Below are 16,035 nucleotides of genomic sequence, written 5' to 3' on the forward strand. Positions count from 1 at the left end.
AGCACATTTTTTATATTCGTAAGTAAACTCATCTTGTACTAGTAATAATATATCACAATACCATTCTGATTATTTTAATTTTATAAATTGAAGAAAGACGATTGTATTATGAATAAAAGTGAAATTTATTTACATAAATTCCGATATCTGATTCGTGTACATAGTCTTGAACAGTTCGCGTTTATTTGTTTTTCATGTCATTGAATAATGCGTCTTTAATGTGTGGAGCAATTTTAATTTTCTTTCGCTTCTTCACTTTTCCAGATTTTACTCCCGTTGTGTTATTTGAGGTTTCTGTCCGTGGTTTCTTCTTCTTTTTCAGACAACTGAGTGGGTTAGGACCACCCTTCTTTCGTTTCTTTTTCAGCTTCTGTTCTGTTTTGTTTTCTATGCCTGCTGCTTTTTTCAGAGTTTTAATGTTCTCTTTTTCCCAAGCACTCATGCCTAACTCTTCACGAACGCCTCGAGCATATTCATGACTTGCTTGTGACGGGGCTTCTAAAGTTGGAGCTTTACCGTGCAAATATATTATTGGTACTCCTGGAATATTTCTTAACAAATCTTGAAGCTCTCTGTCCTGTGTAGCTATAATATATCTGGAAAGAACAAAAGACATATTATAAAAGAAATGAATGTGAGTAGTAAATGTGGTTAGATATGAATATTATTCATAAATTTATAATTATCTCAACAAAAGTAAGTTGAGTTGCAGTTGTATTACACAGTAGTTCAATTAGTACAATTGTAGCTATAAATATAAATATGAGCATTGAAAGTACCATATACAGTACCTAGAAGGATTATTTTTTTCAACCATTGACAACAAACATTTTGTACCAGTTATCGAATGTTTTTCATGTCCACATTTATGTATAGGATATTGTTTAACTATTTGCATGGCCCCGGTGATGGCTTTCGAAAATGAACAGAGTTTCTCTGTCTCCAAAATGATGCATGGAGTTGTTAATAATTTAACTTCGGCTTGAAAATACTTTGATAATTGATCTTGTATGTTGAATTTATTCTGTATACAAGAAAAGTATAAATTAATATAATATACTGTTCTGTAACTTTTTAATTACGCAACTAAACAAACCTCTAATGCAGCAAATGCAAATGTGCCATCAATAAGAATCTGGAACGGCGCTCTGAATTTAAAATTATTAATAAAAAATCCCAGATTCTTTCTTGCTTTTTTCTGACGAGCTGTCTTCATTGTTTATTGTTTCGTAATGTAGTAAAAATATATCAAAACAAATAAAGTCGCAGGAAATGTGTATGCATTTCAATTCTGGAATATCCTGGAAAACCCTGGAATGCTTTGTCAAAATATTATGATTGTATTATGAAATATACTATTTCTTATGTGTGTATAATAATGTCAGAGATAAATTCATTTCATTTAAAAATTTACAAACGAAATATTACTTTTCTAACCATGTTTATTTTCGTATTAGTACTTACAAAAATATTTATACCTTATGAATATATAAAGATATTTTATCAACAATTAGATTTTAGATTTTCATTGAAGTTACTTTTCTAGATACACAAATATGTATTTTACACAACCTGCAATAAAACGCACAACATAACCTATGAAAACGGTTGCACAAACGAAAGAAGTAGCGCCCGCAATCAGTCGCAATTGCTAAACATAAAGTCTACACACTGATCGTTTTCAAAACGCGATACAAGTGTGTATTGACTAAAAGTAGCTGTTAAAAGGAAACTCTCGTTATTCTATCCATTTATTAAAGAACAGTATAAAAATGTAAGTATTTGAGCAACATTTTCTGTTAGTTTAATACATTGCATGTTTGATAAAAGGAACATAACCTCCATTGTTTGTTTGGGTTCTTATGTTTCTTAAATAGTAGTTATTTACGGGTGGAAAAAATGTTTTTAATGCATCGTAAACATTTCTAATTCGATTGATTGATGTATGTTTATGATTAGGAAAAAATGCATCATCAAAACTAGCGATGAAATTAGTCGGAAATTATCGACTACCGGTTTTAATTGTTAATATTGATGGCTAAATAACTAATTGAATCGTCAATTTAATTAATAACATTAAGTATTTTCCAACTCTACTTCATTAGAGTTTTCTTTTTATATTATTTTCCTTATAGGTCTTCTTTAACGAAACCAAAGTCTGAGATGACTCCAGAAGAGCTGGCGAAACGAGAAGAGGAAGAGTTCAACACTGGACCACTTTCAGTTCTCACTCAGTCCGTGAAAAACAACACTCAAGTTTTAATTAATTGTAGGAACAATAAAAAATTATTGGGAAGAGTAAAAGCATTTGACAGGCATTGTAATATGGTTCTAGAGAACGTAAAAGAAATGTGGACTGAACTTCCACGCACAGGAAAAGGGAAGAAGAAGGTACAATAGTATACTACAAATATTTTAACAAATTTCATGCTAATACACAGCTTGTTCCACATAAGTAGGACAGTTTATGTTATCAAATTTAATAATCTAATTTTCTTCACAGGCGAAACCAGTGAATAAGGACAGGTTTATCAGTAAAATGTTTCTAAGAGGAGACTCAGTTATTTTAGTTCTACGAAATCCATTGGCAACAGCATCAGGGAAATAATTTTCTAATAACTTTCTAATTTTTCAATTTACTATAAGGACAATGCGCTGGAAATAAACTTTTTCATGTAATCCACGAGTCTGTATAATTTATTCATCTGTTAACAATTATATAATTTTCTAGAATACCTAAACGTATTGAAGTAAAAAAGTATATTAAGTGTGACATGACATTTATTCATATTGAATTATACATAAAAATTATTAATCTTTCTCAGCAATTACAGTGAGGTGTTTATCAATTTCTTGTTCCGTTAAAGTTCTGAAACAATAAGATATAATAATTATGGTCTGTTTTTCGAAAAAAAACATCCGAAATACGCTCATAGTTATAAAAGCTGTCTATACTACTTCTATTTTTGCTCATACCATATAGGAATGAAGTAAACAATTATTGTGACTACGAGCACATTTCGAAAAACAAGTCATAACAAAAACATTATTCATATGCAAAGCACAATTAATGGTCTACAATGGTAATTACCGGAATTTGGGATTATCCTTTGACACCACACCAACTTCAATCTCTGTTGGTTTGAAATCAACAGATAAGACAGTGGATAAACAGGTAATAGCTAATTGTATTGTTTCATCGTGATCGTAGTTCTGTTTCTTCTTTAACTTCTTCTCTAGATAAGAATTAGCTTCAGTCTGTTTAGCACCAACAGAAATGGCTCTATAACCACAGAAATATCCGGCAGGATCGGCCTTATAAACGCAGGGACCTTTTTCTTTATCATACGAAATAAGCATCATAGAGCATCCATGAGGTCGCATTTCTGCATTTTGCGTGTACACTTGGCTGATGTCAGCGATACGGCGACACAGTGCATCTACAGGAATTTCGTAATCATACTTGTATTTGAAATGTGCTGCCTCATAACGAGCACGTTGCACCTGAGATCTACTGTCAGCTGAAATAGAAAATATGCTGTAGTATTTGCAACCAAGATGTTATAACAATTTTGCTCACCTATCATGCCAGTCATAAGGCATCCTACATGTTCAGTAAGTTGGAAAATATGAGTCACACTGGATGCATCAAGTAGTTTATCCTGCAAATAAATATGTATACTAAATAAACACGACGAAAGAATTAAAATGGAGGATAGAAGAAATAATAATAAGTTATTCAAGGTTATCTTACAGGCACTTTCTTCTGAGTCGCGAAGACGGCAGTGTCGACTCCTTTAACAGCGACGGATGTCAAGCCACCTTGATTTATTGCTTTAAACGCATATTCTGTAAAGCATTCATTTCGTAAATAGTTAGCAAGTTCAAAATTGCAGGTCACGCCATGTCATGATTCCCGGTTCAAGAATCGGTGAGTTTTTTAGTGAATAATATGCATGATCTTGGAGAAATATTAATGACGAATCATTCGGCTATGTAAAAGAAGTTTTTGCGGATCTTACCCACTTGATAAAGCCGTCCTTCAGGCGAAAATATCGTAATATGTCTGTCAAAACCAGCACTACTACCTCGCGCCATGTTCACAAATACTAAATCACAATGGTCGCGTTTCAAAGTTGGTATGTAGGCAGGTAGACAACACAAAACGCCAAATCATGTAACATTTGCATCAAGGTGGTTTCCATTTAACGACCACAATACTTTGTAAACAACACTCGCTGTTGAAACAATTTCTAATCTTATATTATTGATAAAAATAATAAGAAATTTTGAACAATGTCTCATCGGGAATCTAGCGGTAAAATATGTGAATTGGCACTCTCTGTTCCTCTCTGTTCATATCTAAGAAACTTATAAATAGAAAAATTTAATTATCTTAGGAGCTAGTCGCTCCAAATTAACGATTTTGGTAAATTCGTACATAAATTCGTATTTTATAAATGTTATACTACTCCAGACGAGGTATAGGAGTAGACCAATCACCATATGGGGTTTCGTATCTCACACAAAACAACTCGGCTCCTTACGCCCTCTACGCTGACAAACGGTAAATGTTGGAACTAGATCCACGAAAGCGCGATCAAGTCTGATCAGATACATGCAGACTTTAAATCATATTTCACACCTGTAGTAAAAATGAAATATATGGAATATTCAATTCTTGCTAATACTAATATTGACAAATAGTTTTCAGTTGGATTTTTTCACTGTTTTTGTGTTTTTTCAAAGTTTTCCGAAAATTTTCGAAAGTTCCGGAAATAGAATTTTGTATTAGGAGAACATGATATCGAAGGAGGTGGCACGAAAATTCAGTAGTACAAGTCAATAACAAGCCAGACCGTCAAAATATTCCGAAAATTTCGAAAAATCGAATTTTGTATTACGAGAATATGACATCAAAGGAGGTGGCACGAAAATTCAGTAGTACAAGTCAATAACAAGCCAGACCCTCGAAGTTTTCCGAAAATTTCGAAAAATCGAATTTTGTATTAGGAGAACATTATATCGAAGGAGGTGGCACGAAAATTCAGTAGTGCAAGTCAACGACAAGCCAGACCGTCATAATTTTCTGAAATTTTTTGAAAATCGAACCTTGTATTAGGAGAATATGATATTGAAAGAGGTGGCACGAAATTCAGTAGTATCACTCAACGAGAAGTCGGACGTTCGGGAAAAATTGAGGGTTCCATAATTATATACGCAGATACGTCTTTTCGTTACATTGTCTTTCTTTATTCATTGTTCATTTTTACATAAAATGATCTTGTTAACATACAATATAAGTGTTTATATGTAATGTAGGCCATGCTTCGGAATTAATAGCAATCTTCGAGGCAGTTTCGAGTGAATGCGTCGTCGAAATCCACAAATAAAGTTCGTTGATAAACGTCGAAGAACACGTTTCAATACTGGCACCAACTTAATCGATTTCTGGCGCGTTCCGAATTGATTTTGATCAGCAAACCATTTGCAATCGATTGATAATGTTTCCATTACAGCATTATGATTTATAACCAACCCCCGAGGCCTAGACAGAGAAGCCCATAAGATGTAATGTCTGCAGTAAATGTATACTACTCCCAGTGTCTGCAGACTTTCTTTATTTTTAAACAACAAAGAGTTCCCAACACTAAAAAGCCTTCATGCTATTATAAAATATATATAGTCGATTAATGTTAAAGTTCGTCAGAAGAAATCCGTACAAATCGGTGATCCATATAAAACAATTTATTGTAGCATTTCGCTTTACATACTTTATGATGTTCCGTGAACCTTATCCCACACTTTATAGCACTATACTAAGTTTTTACAGTATTCTTATTGCGCTCGAAATTCATATACACTCAAAATCTGAATTCAAGAATACACTGTATAAATGTCTCTATCTAGTTTAAAAATTATGTTTCTATTTCGCTCCTCACGATCGCCATTTCGTTACAAGGATTCCTTGTTGTTACCTTTTACACTCGCACAAACTAAAACGGTTTATTTTCGTTTTATTCGTTACAACGCTGAGAGGAAATCACGTTGATAATGGCAAAACCGCGTGATGTTCCATTGTTGCTGTGCGACAATGATACCAGGATACAACGCAGGCGTCGCATAATTAACGTGAACAACAATGAGGAAAAAAGAATAGATAAGGTTCGAGGGGATTTCCGAATTGAAATATCAGTTCCAGAATGTTGTAAAATCCGTATACTTGCATAATTTCTACACTTACAGATGTAGACGCACGACCATGCGTTCATAAATATAGGAAGTACAGTGTTGTAATGACGGAGGAAGACTATTGCTATAATCTACTACTTAATTCTAGGTTCTATAATGCGAATATGATATTTCATTTACGCACTCAAGTTCGCTCGAATGTAAAACATTTTACAACTATTCGAATAAATAAATAAATAAATAAATAAATATAAGGATTTTCGATAGAAATACAAATCACACGGAAACAATACTCTCGAAATCGAAGTGTGCTAAACAATAGATTTATTCGCATTCTCTATTTCGTCTCCATGATGGTTCTGCGAATGAAATACTTAAAAGTTTCATGAAACTAGGGTAAGGGACCCAATTACTGTGCCTATATTAATTATACTTATTTTTAAAGCATAATGGATATTAAAAAAGGGATATATAACACATATATTAACCGATTTCACTGAAAAAAATTCAATACCTCTTTTAATATTCGTTATGCTTTAAAAAGAAGTATAATTAATGTAGGCACAGTAATCGGCTCCCCTACCCAATGTAAATACAGCAAACGAATCTTACCGAGGTGTCGTTCGCATGCTTCAGGATGTTTGTTTAACAGTCGACGCAATAGAAATCGCAACAAGCCTAGCGCATACAAATTGTTTAAGTTTCATCCACTGGCAACCGTGCCGTTCCGCGGAATATTATGCTCCCCGCTGGTTGACTGCCGTTGCCGTAAGCGTATTGTTACTCCACCGTAGATTATCGGGAAATTAGTACTATTGTTTCAGATACTTTTAAATTGTACTGCGTTCTTTGTCCGTTTCATCCCTGTCGAGCAAAACGTAGCTGTTCGTCGAACAGTGCCCCATTTGTATTGTTTGCAATATTTCTGCCACTATCGACGGCGTAAAATGAAAATTCGAGATTCAATCTGCACGATACGTGGGGGGGGGGGGGAGATCTTACGCTCTCGGGGAGTCTCAAGATCATAGCAATTTCGTTTTATTAATAAAAGAAAACGGTGTACACTTACTCGCACCATTCGTCTCGTACCGTTCGTTGTAGCTAAATGTTAGCTGTAACACGATATAACTAAAAATTTATAATACTGTTCAATGAGAAAAACAGTCAACGCTATTGTATAGAAGTCGTTCACAGCGTGGACAATGGTTCCATTGTGAAAATGTCAGTTTGTTCGACCTAATTAACCCCCATACGCACCTCAGAAATAGTCACATAAAAGGAGCCTAAGATGATATTTCACCTACTTTTGTTTTACACCGTAAAACAACAAATAATGCTTCATCTATAACGTCACATTTCAAAGAAGTACATCTCACAACACGTAGAAAAAGAAATCAATATTTGTCCGTCTGGATTAAACGCCATTAAATAAAATGATTGTAATATTCTTGTGTTTTATAGAACTTTCACTTAATTCCTCGTGATCCAATGATTAACTGTTTTCATTTGAACCAGTTTTTGCAGGAAATGGTTCAATTGTTTTAAATTGTTCTACAGTATGTACAAAAAGTAAATGATCGAGTTTTCACGGCGAGGAACGTATGAGAATCGAACATGTTTTATTTCCAGGGAATCATACGAACCTGTGTGCAGCAAAGGAAAGTTGATTTCGTCGGAGAACGCGGACGGAAGTCGAGGGGCTGTGTCTACCCTGGGTTAAATAGTTGTAGAAAAGTTGCTTGTGTGAACAGGTATAGAAAAAATCCAGGCCTAATTCTGCGTTTTAGCCACCGCGTTCGGCGGAACAGAGTCTCCTAACGTTTCTAAGACCTTCGGATTGGACTTCCGGCTTCGCCATCCGCGGTCGTTCAACCGATTCACCGTGTCGAGGGCTGGAAGGGAAAACCGACCGTTTAAGAGAGAGCGAGGGATCATTTGTGCGCGCTAGGCCATAGATAAATCACAGTGGCCGAGGAGTTTCCGCTTGTTGGCCTTCACGTCCTCGAAGTTTCTTTCTTCCCGTTCGCTGGAACCGGCAATTTTCGGTTGCTCCGGTCCAAGTTGGTTCTGCTCTTGAAACACTTCCGGCATGTAAGTCGCCAAAATGCTAATCTGAAGTCGGCCGAGTAGAACGCGTAGATGAACGGGTTTATCGCCGAATTGATCCAGCCTGGAATCAAACAAATAAACATTACTGCTCGTGCAACATTCGTTTCCCGAGCCTCGGAAAGCAATTCTGACTAGACTGCGGAGCTTGTGCGTTCATGGCAATGATCCCCTAATACTCGACAAAGCGACGAGTTTAACCCCCCTACCCTCTTCTCAGAAATGGTATCCAGTATGATAATATCCCATCAATTTGCACTTCGAGCGAACAAGTTCCGTTTCATTTGTAATTAGACTGCAAATTCATTTATTTATGGTAGGTCTTTAGGTAGGAATTTAGAGACATCGACGTATTATTTTTAACTTATAATTATTAAAGAGAACTTTTCACTTGATTTCCATTATTCTGCAATCGACGCAGACAATTTTTCGTCTGCATAGACTATTCATAATTTTGTATTTCAAAGAAATATATACCGATGTACAAAATATTGTTTAAAATTTTTTGATCTCGTTGTGCGGAAGTTCTCTGTAGCCGCAGAAAGGTTTGCAATCTGGTTACACATTGAAGCAATTTGAAACTAGATAGAATAGACAAATAGAGCGTTTTCACCCCGACAAAACTAAAAGGTATATAGTAGAAAACGCCTGCTCGCGAAGCTTTCACGAGAGTGCTGCACAAGCTTGCATAACAAAGGCCCTAACGAGGTAAAGAAGTTCTTTTTCCCGCGAATTTCTTCGTAAAAATTTATATTCGCACAAAGGTCCGCAATCTAATTACACGCTATAACAAATTGACAACAGATAGGGCAGAAAAACCGAGCGTTTTGTTTTGAAAATCCGCGATCTAAATAAAATCCATTATAACTGGAAAGATAAAAGTGATTTAAGAGCGGGGACTGATGCCACCAAGCAATTAAAAATGGAAGAAACAAATTTTCATTTAGTTCCAGTACCGTGCGATTGATGTAGACAATTTTTATTTCAGCAAAAAGATCCGCACTCGGATTGCAAAAAAATTGATGTCAATTCGAACAGAAAAATCGAGCAGGCAGAACCAAAAATGTCGCGGAGGAAGCGTGCTGGTGAAGCTTTCGCTGGTGTTGTCGCGCTCGCGGTTTTCGGATTTTTTTCTTTTTTGTTTTATTTGCAAGCAAACAATTCCAGTCGGTTCCAGCGTTCGGGACAACGTCGAACGCGTCCGAACGAAATGATAAATACCTAGCCACGTTAACGCTGGCATAAGCACGTCCGGCGGGTTCACGGGTATGAAAGGGGTGGCCAGATAGAGGATGAAAAACGGTAACCAACACGCCACGAATCCACCCACGACCACCGCTAAAGTGCCAGCTGTTTTTGTCTCTTTGACTGTTCTGTTAATGCAACTCTGCTGATGACTACGTACGATCCCGGACTTTTTGCTTGTCGCCGGGGGTTCGACTTCTTCGGACGTCCTGTCGCAGCTCACGGTGTTCGCCATGCACTCGGCTCTTCGTATTCTGATGCTCTTCGCTCGTTCGATCTGTCAACATCGTCGTCTCTGACGGATTATCGATACGCTAGAATCTGCATTGCGCGAGCTAATCGTAGCACGCCAGCGTTCACGCAACGCAACTTTTGACTGAACTTTACAATCCCCCCCCCCCCCCCCCAAGCTTTTGATATCTATTATACTTGGTCTGATGTGCTGATGCTGATGTATGACGAAAATTACAAGTTCCCGAGATATTTGCGGAAAACATCCTGCAAGCAGACGAAATTAATTAAAATTTTGTTCTCCTTCAACTTTTACTATCGGTACTCTCCCGATTTTGAATATTATCCTATTACAAATAATTGTTATCCTAATGTTTGATTTGATAATCCTGATTTTAATATTATCCTATTGCGATTTAAATAATGCAGAAATGGTCAGAAATACCCATAAATACAGCGGATGAACAAATGATTAAAAACACTTGTATAAATAGACGATTTTTCTATTAGGGAACAGTCGATTTTTAAATGGAAGCCTAGTCATTTCTGTACGAAGCATTAACCCTTTGCACTCGAGTGGTGACTCTGGAGCACCACTAAAAATTGTTGTGGCATTATTTCAAAGAAATTACAAAAAATATTACAAAATATTTGTTACATTACAAAATTTGTATTCAACAGATTACTAAACATTTAAATATTATATGTAGAAGTCGGATCGGTTTCGTGTGATTGAAATGAAGATGTTCTAAGAGAGAAGAAAAATCTAGTTTCAGAATTAAAATAGCGCCGTGTGCGAAGGGTTAATGTTTGTAACATTATGTGTCGCACGGTTAAAAAATATAGTTTTCGAACTGCGGCTCTAATAATTTGATCACCCACTGTAATTTTGCCTTCACTTCTGCACTATTTCAACCACTGAAATACTGTAGTATTCTAATCGACTTCCTCCGATGAAGTCTGCCCACCTGTTGAACAGTGATCCCTCGAAATTTTAATAAATTGTTATTTTCAAAGTACGTCGACTTATATCACGGTGTGTTTAACCTGTTCCAACGTCGTGGGAAATAATTCGACGGCGATCTACCTCGGCGCATCTTAAAGGGTGAAGTCTCCATTTTCACCCGCCTAAATCGTTTTTCCTTGGAAAATGTATGAGGTTGCCGTATACAAAACGGAAATTGACTACGCCGTCGATCAAAACCGAACGATCGTGTATTAAATCTCATGAAGAAAATTGTTGACATTTGACCTACTGTTGCTCCGTGAAGAATTCCGACAACAATCTACAATAGTGTACCAGTTAATGTGACCATACTAACATTTTTAATGTCTTATTAGTTTTTCAAAGTTGGCAACAGGCCAGTGGTAGCGGCCATTTTGTTGCACGTTTGATGAGCTACTTTGTGCTGTGTTAGGGTTAGAGTTAGGATTACAAATTATACAATTTGTTACAAACTTATCCACTAACGACGCGTCAACAGGTGAGCACAGACATCGAACGTACGACAAAATGGCCGCTACCATTGACGTAGCCATGTTGCCAACTTTAAAGAACCAATAACGCATTAAAAATATTGGTATGGTCACATTAATTCGCACACGACTGTAATTCGTCTCGAAACACTTTCCATAGTTGTTTTTTCAAAGACGTCCTTGAGAATAATAAAATACATGCCGCCATTTGACGAAACATTGAGGCGCTTTACAAATATTGTAACGAGATTTTAGATGTTTTTCTTTTTATAATAAATTAATAGCGGACATGGTAGACGTGTTTCCACTGATGTGTATCATCGGAAATTCTTTATCAAAAGTTTGAATTTGTGTTTTGTTTTGGCCGAGTTTGCCCGAGTTTTGGTTGCGTTATACAATTTCAGGCAGAGTTTCGGATCTGTTGCGTCCGTATAATTGATAAAGGTCTTATCTTACATCATTATGGAATGCAGGGAATCCGGGCACTATTAAGGTCGGTGACACAGTTTCCCTTTTTTTTTTACTGTTTTAGATCTAATTGGGGATCTGCGGCCGGCGTAAATGGTACAGCTCTTGGACTTTTGACTCCTCGCGGATGACGGGGACGAAACTAGTTTTTATCCGAGATATAGAATGGAAATTTTGACACTTCTTCAGGGCGCGCTGAATAAAACATCGCAAGATGATGATTTATGTTTCCGTGCCGTGTGCAGGGCCGGCAAGAAACGAAATGAACAGATTTCACCGAATCTATTATTCGTGCGTTAACGTGGTTTCATAAAAAGTGTAGAATCTTATCGAAAGACGCGAAACGTCTCACGACGCGAGAGGCATAATTAATATTTTATGGGTGTCCAGTGAACTTTATTTGTTGCGCTGTTTGGCGCGGTTCCCCGTGGGAAATTCGTAACAACCCGACACTTTAATGAAACGAGAAGCATTTGAAATGGCAGGAAGAAACAGCTTCTTGAAATTAAGCCGCGTCAATGTTTAATTGCAACTGTTTCATATTTTCTCCTAGTTCGTGTATTTATGTATTGTACCGAGACGCGAGTTAATCAACATTTCGAAGTCCCGCTGATCAGTTTCGCATTACATAATGCGATTTTATTGAACGGTGCTGTATTAGATTTGTAAATATTCGCGTCAATAGATTCAAATTGCCAATCGATTTCTCATTTACGCGCGCTTGTTCGACTTTCCGGAGAAACTGTAATCCAAGTCCCATTCACTCTTCCAACGCAGTTAATAAGTTGGTTAGGAATCGTGTTATTAGCGTCGCAAACTTCGACGTTTTATTCTCCTGCATTTCGCTATTAGAAGGCAGAAACGAAACAGAGATAAAAATCACGAGTCACTCCCCAAGGCTTGTATAACAAAAGCTGTATTAAAAATTTATTCTCAGCTTCGTCATGCTATTAAGAAAAATTGCAAAAGAGCCAGAGGACCCGACTCCTTGCTTTGAACAGCTTCAGCATTTAAACCGAAAAGAAGAAAAAGAAAAATGCATAGTCACTCGTCGAGATATGTACGACAAAGACTATATTTAAAATTTTTACCATAACTTCTACAAAAAATCACGAGTCATTCCCCAAGGCTTGTATAACAAAAGCTGTATTAAAAATTTATTCTCAGCTTCGTCATGCTATTAAGAAAAATTGCAAAAGAGCCAAAGGACCCGACTCCTTGCTTTGAACAGCTTCATAATTTAAACCGAAAAGAAGAAAAAGAAAAATGCATAGTCACTCCTCGAGATATGTACGACAAAGACTATATTTAAAATTTTTACCCTAACTTCTATAAAAAATCACGAGTCATTCCCCAAGGCTTGTATAACAAAAGCTGTGTTAAAAATTTATTCTCAGCTTCGTCATGCTACTAAGAAAAATTGCAAAAGAGCCAGAGGACCCGACTCCTTGCTTTGAACAGTTTCAGAATTTAAACCGAAAAGAAGAAAAAGAAAAATGCATAGTCTCTCCTCGAGATATGTACGACAAAGACTATATTTACAATTTTTACCCTAACTTCTATAAAAAAAAAAATTGCAAAAGAAGACTGAATTTTTGATTTCAAAATTCGAACCAAAAGTTTTCGGCCAGTTTTGAGCTCTGTATATTTGGAGCATCCGGTTGACCAGGATCCTTACCAGGACTTTCTTGCGCGGCTGTATGTTCTCGTTTCCGGTGGCCTCCAGGTTTCGATGGCGGCTCGCAATCAGGCAAGATATTCTCCCGTAAACGTAAAGCATGACCAGCATCGGTAGAAAAAACGATCCCATCGCGGAGAATATCACGTACGAGGAGTCCATATTGTACGAGCATTTTTTAGTGTCGCGATTCGTTGCACGCGGAAAGCATCCCAACAGAGGAGGGCTGGTTATGGCGCCGGCTAGGACCCAGACTGCTACAATCATCAGACCAGCCAGTCTTTTACTCCGACGTCGTCGGCTATATGTTAGTGGTTGAGTTATGGCTAGATACCTTGAACGGAAATTGACCTCGTTTAGCTGTGCGCGGAGGGGGCAAATCGCCGATGATCATTAAGGGGTACCAACTCATGCAAACGACTGAAAAATGTAAAACTGATACTGCATCTTCGACGCATACCTCTGAAGTTTCGCTACGGGACGCGAAGTACGGTAATGTCTCGATGTATGAGCAACAGATCTGCGCGATATTTGTGAAAAATTTATCCGAGGTATATCCCTTCAGAAACCCGAAGGCTCGATCTTCAAGAAGTCTGTGTGGCAATACGAAACAAAATTTTTGTTTTTGATTATTCTTTTATGGAACTTCTGCCAACCTTTTTGTGGTATTTTTCTGATTAAAATGAGTCCAAACGTGATACAATTTGGATTATGCTTGTTTAATCCGCGACTGAATGACATGTGAATCCACCATTGTTATGTAATCAAACGATCCATATATAACATGATATATTAACTGCTCTACGTTTTATTATCACGTTCCACTATTTAGTTCGGATAATCGATGTTCTACAGTGTCATGGATTAAACAAATAAATGTGATCCAAACCGTGTCGGACTTGGAATCATTTTAATCAGGAACGTCTCATTTTCAGCGTGTCACATGAGTCATCCCCTTTAACACGTTCACCTTCTTCGAACATGCACCAAAAATATCTTGTAGATCTTTTTGTTGGCCACTTGAGATCGAGACCACGAGATAGGTGTAAAAGTAAAAACAAAATCCCATTGAAAATAGCACACTGACAATTAATTATCGAATTTGAAACGATTTAAAATTACCACCACGATAATAAAATTTTTAGGATTATTTAGTGTCGTTGCAGAGATTGCAAAGTTACTAATGTAGAAATTAATAGAAACGGTGAGTTACAAAACACTGTTGTTTGATGTCAATCTAGAGGATACAGATGGTCCATGTGTTTAGTTTGAAAATCGAATCGACTGGCGACGCTGTCGGCGCAGCGTTATTATTTTTGCATCAACCCGAGCGAAGTTAAACTATTCGATTCCTGTGCTCTTGAACAATTACAGAATCATCAATCTTCGCAGCTGTTTACCGAGCTGATCCGCGGCTGAAGGTTCCTCGCGAAACTTTCCATGTCCGGTGATCTATGCGAGCGAACAATTTTAATTGATCGAACACTTCCGAACTGGATCTTGCTAAACTGTTCAACTCTTGGCATATCGATCTTATATCACCCTTTCTCGTACGAAGCTCGGCGTACACATTTGTGTACAATAGTGAAATATTATGCAGGCTAACGCTCAAAGATCACCGTTTCAAATCGTTTGACGCAACCAAGAGAAACTCGTCGACGAGATGTTCCAGGAATGTTTCAAAACGCGAAAGGTACGCGACGGAAACAAAACACAGAAAGAAGGCGGCTTCTTTGAAGAGGAAATCCCGGCGGCCTCTAGGGAAAACGGGAACATTTTTATGCGATTAGATCAGTGAACCTTTCTACGCAGACCACGCATACTACCTACGCCCCATGAGATCTAGATTTAGGTTTGAAATACGGAAACTGCAAATCTCTGTGCAACATAAAAATATTTTGCGTCGGTCGCGAGAGACAGAGGTTCGACAAATATTTACTTCTTTCAAAAATTTCAATAAGTTGAAACAGTGCAATACGCAGATTTAGGTTTGAAATCCGGAAACTGCAAATCTCTGTGCAACATAAAAATATTTTGCGTCGGTCGCGAGACACAGGGGATCGACAAATATTTACTTCTTTCAAAAATTTCAATAAGTTGAAACAATACAATATACAGATTTAGGTTTGAAATGCGAGAACTGTAGATCTGTATGTAAAGTAAAAATATTTTGCATCGGTCACGAAAGATAGGAATTCCATAAATATTTGTTCCTCCATTTAGAAATTTCACTAACAAAAGATGCAATAATTTTATATACAGAATTTTCTGTTTTCATTAGGTTGGCACAGAAACAATTACGGCTTTGAAGCATCTACTTTAAAAATACATTTCAGGAGAATATATTTCATAATTAAGAACAATTTGCATGCACAAAATATCGCTAACAATTTTTTACTTAAGATTTTTATTTACAACAATCAGCCAAAGTGCTTCAATTAATGTTGGTGATTACTTTTGTAATTTTGTACCCTGTTTTGGAAACATATCTACATTTAGCTACGGTAAATCGTTTTCCTTTGTACACATGGTGGGTAATTGTAGATTTCGAAAATTAGCAAAATGTCAGTTCCCGACCTTATCGGTGACGACACGCTCCTAAAGGCCTTTTAGTTGTTATTGCCATTAGTCGATGTAGA

The 16,035-nt window shown here is 36.9% G+C and overlaps 4 protein-coding genes across 8 annotated transcripts in view; 1 reads left to right on the forward strand and 3 right to left on the reverse strand.

The window, feature by feature from the left end:
- Nucleotides 1-181: 181 nt before the first annotated feature.
- LOC143362281 (rRNA-processing protein UTP23 homolog) lies at nt 182-1,606 on the reverse strand. 3 transcript variants are annotated; one of them, XM_076802297.1, is made up of 4 exons: nt 1,465-1,606; nt 1,097-1,319; nt 792-1,024; nt 182-596 (listed from the first exon to the last, which is right to left on the reverse strand). In XM_076802297.1, exons 2-4 carry the CDS (start codon nt 1,214-1,216, stop codon nt 182-184), a joined length of 768 nt encoding a protein of 255 aa, XP_076658412.1. In that variant the 5' UTR covers nt 1,217-1,319; nt 1,465-1,606. The 3 variants fall into 3 exon arrangements, with proteins under 3 accessions (XP_076658412.1, XP_076658414.1, XP_076658413.1); XM_076802299.1 differs by having other exon boundaries at nt 1,479-1,598; XM_076802298.1 differs by having other exon boundaries at nt 1,097-1,311; nt 1,465-1,576.
- On the forward strand, nt 1,589-2,679 carry Smd2 (small ribonucleoprotein particle protein SmD2). The gene is made up of 3 exons (XM_076802301.1): nt 1,589-1,774; nt 2,136-2,391; nt 2,504-2,679. Coding segments are annotated over exons 1-3 (363 nt in total). The 5' UTR covers nt 1,589-1,772; the 3' UTR covers nt 2,609-2,679.
- An 84-nt stretch (nt 2,680-2,763) lies between these two features.
- LOC143362282 (proteasome subunit alpha type-6) lies at nt 2,764-4,183 on the reverse strand. The gene is made up of 5 exons (XM_076802300.1): nt 4,023-4,183; nt 3,755-3,849; nt 3,581-3,662; nt 3,092-3,521; nt 2,764-2,869 (listed from the first exon to the last, which is right to left on the reverse strand). Exons 1-5 carry the CDS (start codon nt 4,096-4,098, stop codon nt 2,812-2,814), a joined length of 741 nt encoding a protein of 246 aa, XP_076658415.1. The 5' UTR covers nt 4,099-4,183; the 3' UTR covers nt 2,764-2,811.
- Nucleotides 4,184-7,691: 3,508 nt separating this feature from the next.
- LOC143362073 (putative G-protein coupled receptor No18) overlaps nt 7,692-16,035 on the reverse strand; it is an 85,609-nt gene continuing 77,265 nt past the window's right edge. For all 3 annotated transcript variants that reach the window (XM_076801909.1, XM_076801910.1, XM_076801911.1), the window contains exons 5-7: nt 13,397-13,730; nt 9,520-9,820; nt 7,692-8,362 (exon numbers count right to left, since the gene is read on the reverse strand). In XM_076801909.1, the coding sequence (XP_076658024.1) occupies nt 8,187-8,362; nt 9,520-9,820; nt 13,397-13,730 (811 nt within the window). In that variant the 3' untranslated portion in view covers nt 7,692-8,186. The remainder of the gene's footprint in view (nt 8,363-9,519; nt 9,821-13,396; nt 13,731-16,035) is intronic.

The sequence above is a fragment of the Halictus rubicundus genome, chromosome 16 (assembly GCF_050948215.1).
Source record: "Halictus rubicundus isolate RS-2024b chromosome 16, iyHalRubi1_principal, whole genome shotgun sequence".
NCBI classification, from domain to species: Eukaryota; Metazoa; Arthropoda; class Insecta; order Hymenoptera; family Halictidae; genus Halictus; species Halictus rubicundus.

What these genes read in the sequence shown, in the direction of transcription:
- LOC143362282 (XM_076802300.1), bottom strand. Translation starts at nt 4,098, where the DNA reads ATGGCGCGAGGTAGTAGTGCTGGTTTTGACAGACATATTACGATATTT. An exon ending in AGGACGGCTTTATCAAGTGG is followed by an intron (nt 3,850 to 4,022) that starts GTAAGATCCGCA and finishes AATGCTTTACAG; the next exon opens with AATATGCGTTTAAAGCAATA. An exon ending in CGACTCAGAAGAAAGTGCCT is followed by an intron (nt 3,663 to 3,754) that starts GTAAGATAACCT and finishes ATTTATTTGCAG; the next exon opens with GATAAACTACTTGATGCATC.
- Smd2 (XM_076802301.1), top strand. An exon ending in CAGGAAAAGGGAAGAAGAAG is followed by an intron (nt 2,392 to 2,503) that starts GTACAATAGTAT and finishes TTTTCTTCACAG; the next exon opens with GCGAAACCAGTGAATAAGGA.
- LOC143362281 (XM_076802297.1), bottom strand. Translation starts at nt 1,216, where the DNA reads ATGAAGACAGCTCGTCAGAAAAAAGCAAGAAAGAATCTGGGATTTTTT. An exon ending in TTGCATTTGCTGCATTAGAG is followed by an intron (nt 1,025 to 1,096) that starts GTTTGTTTAGTT and finishes TCTTGTATACAG; the next exon opens with AATAAATTCAACATACAAGA. An exon ending in GAAAAAAATAATCCTTCTAG is followed by an intron (nt 597 to 791) that starts GTACTGTATATG and finishes TGTTCTTTCCAG; the next exon opens with ATATATTATAGCTACACAGG.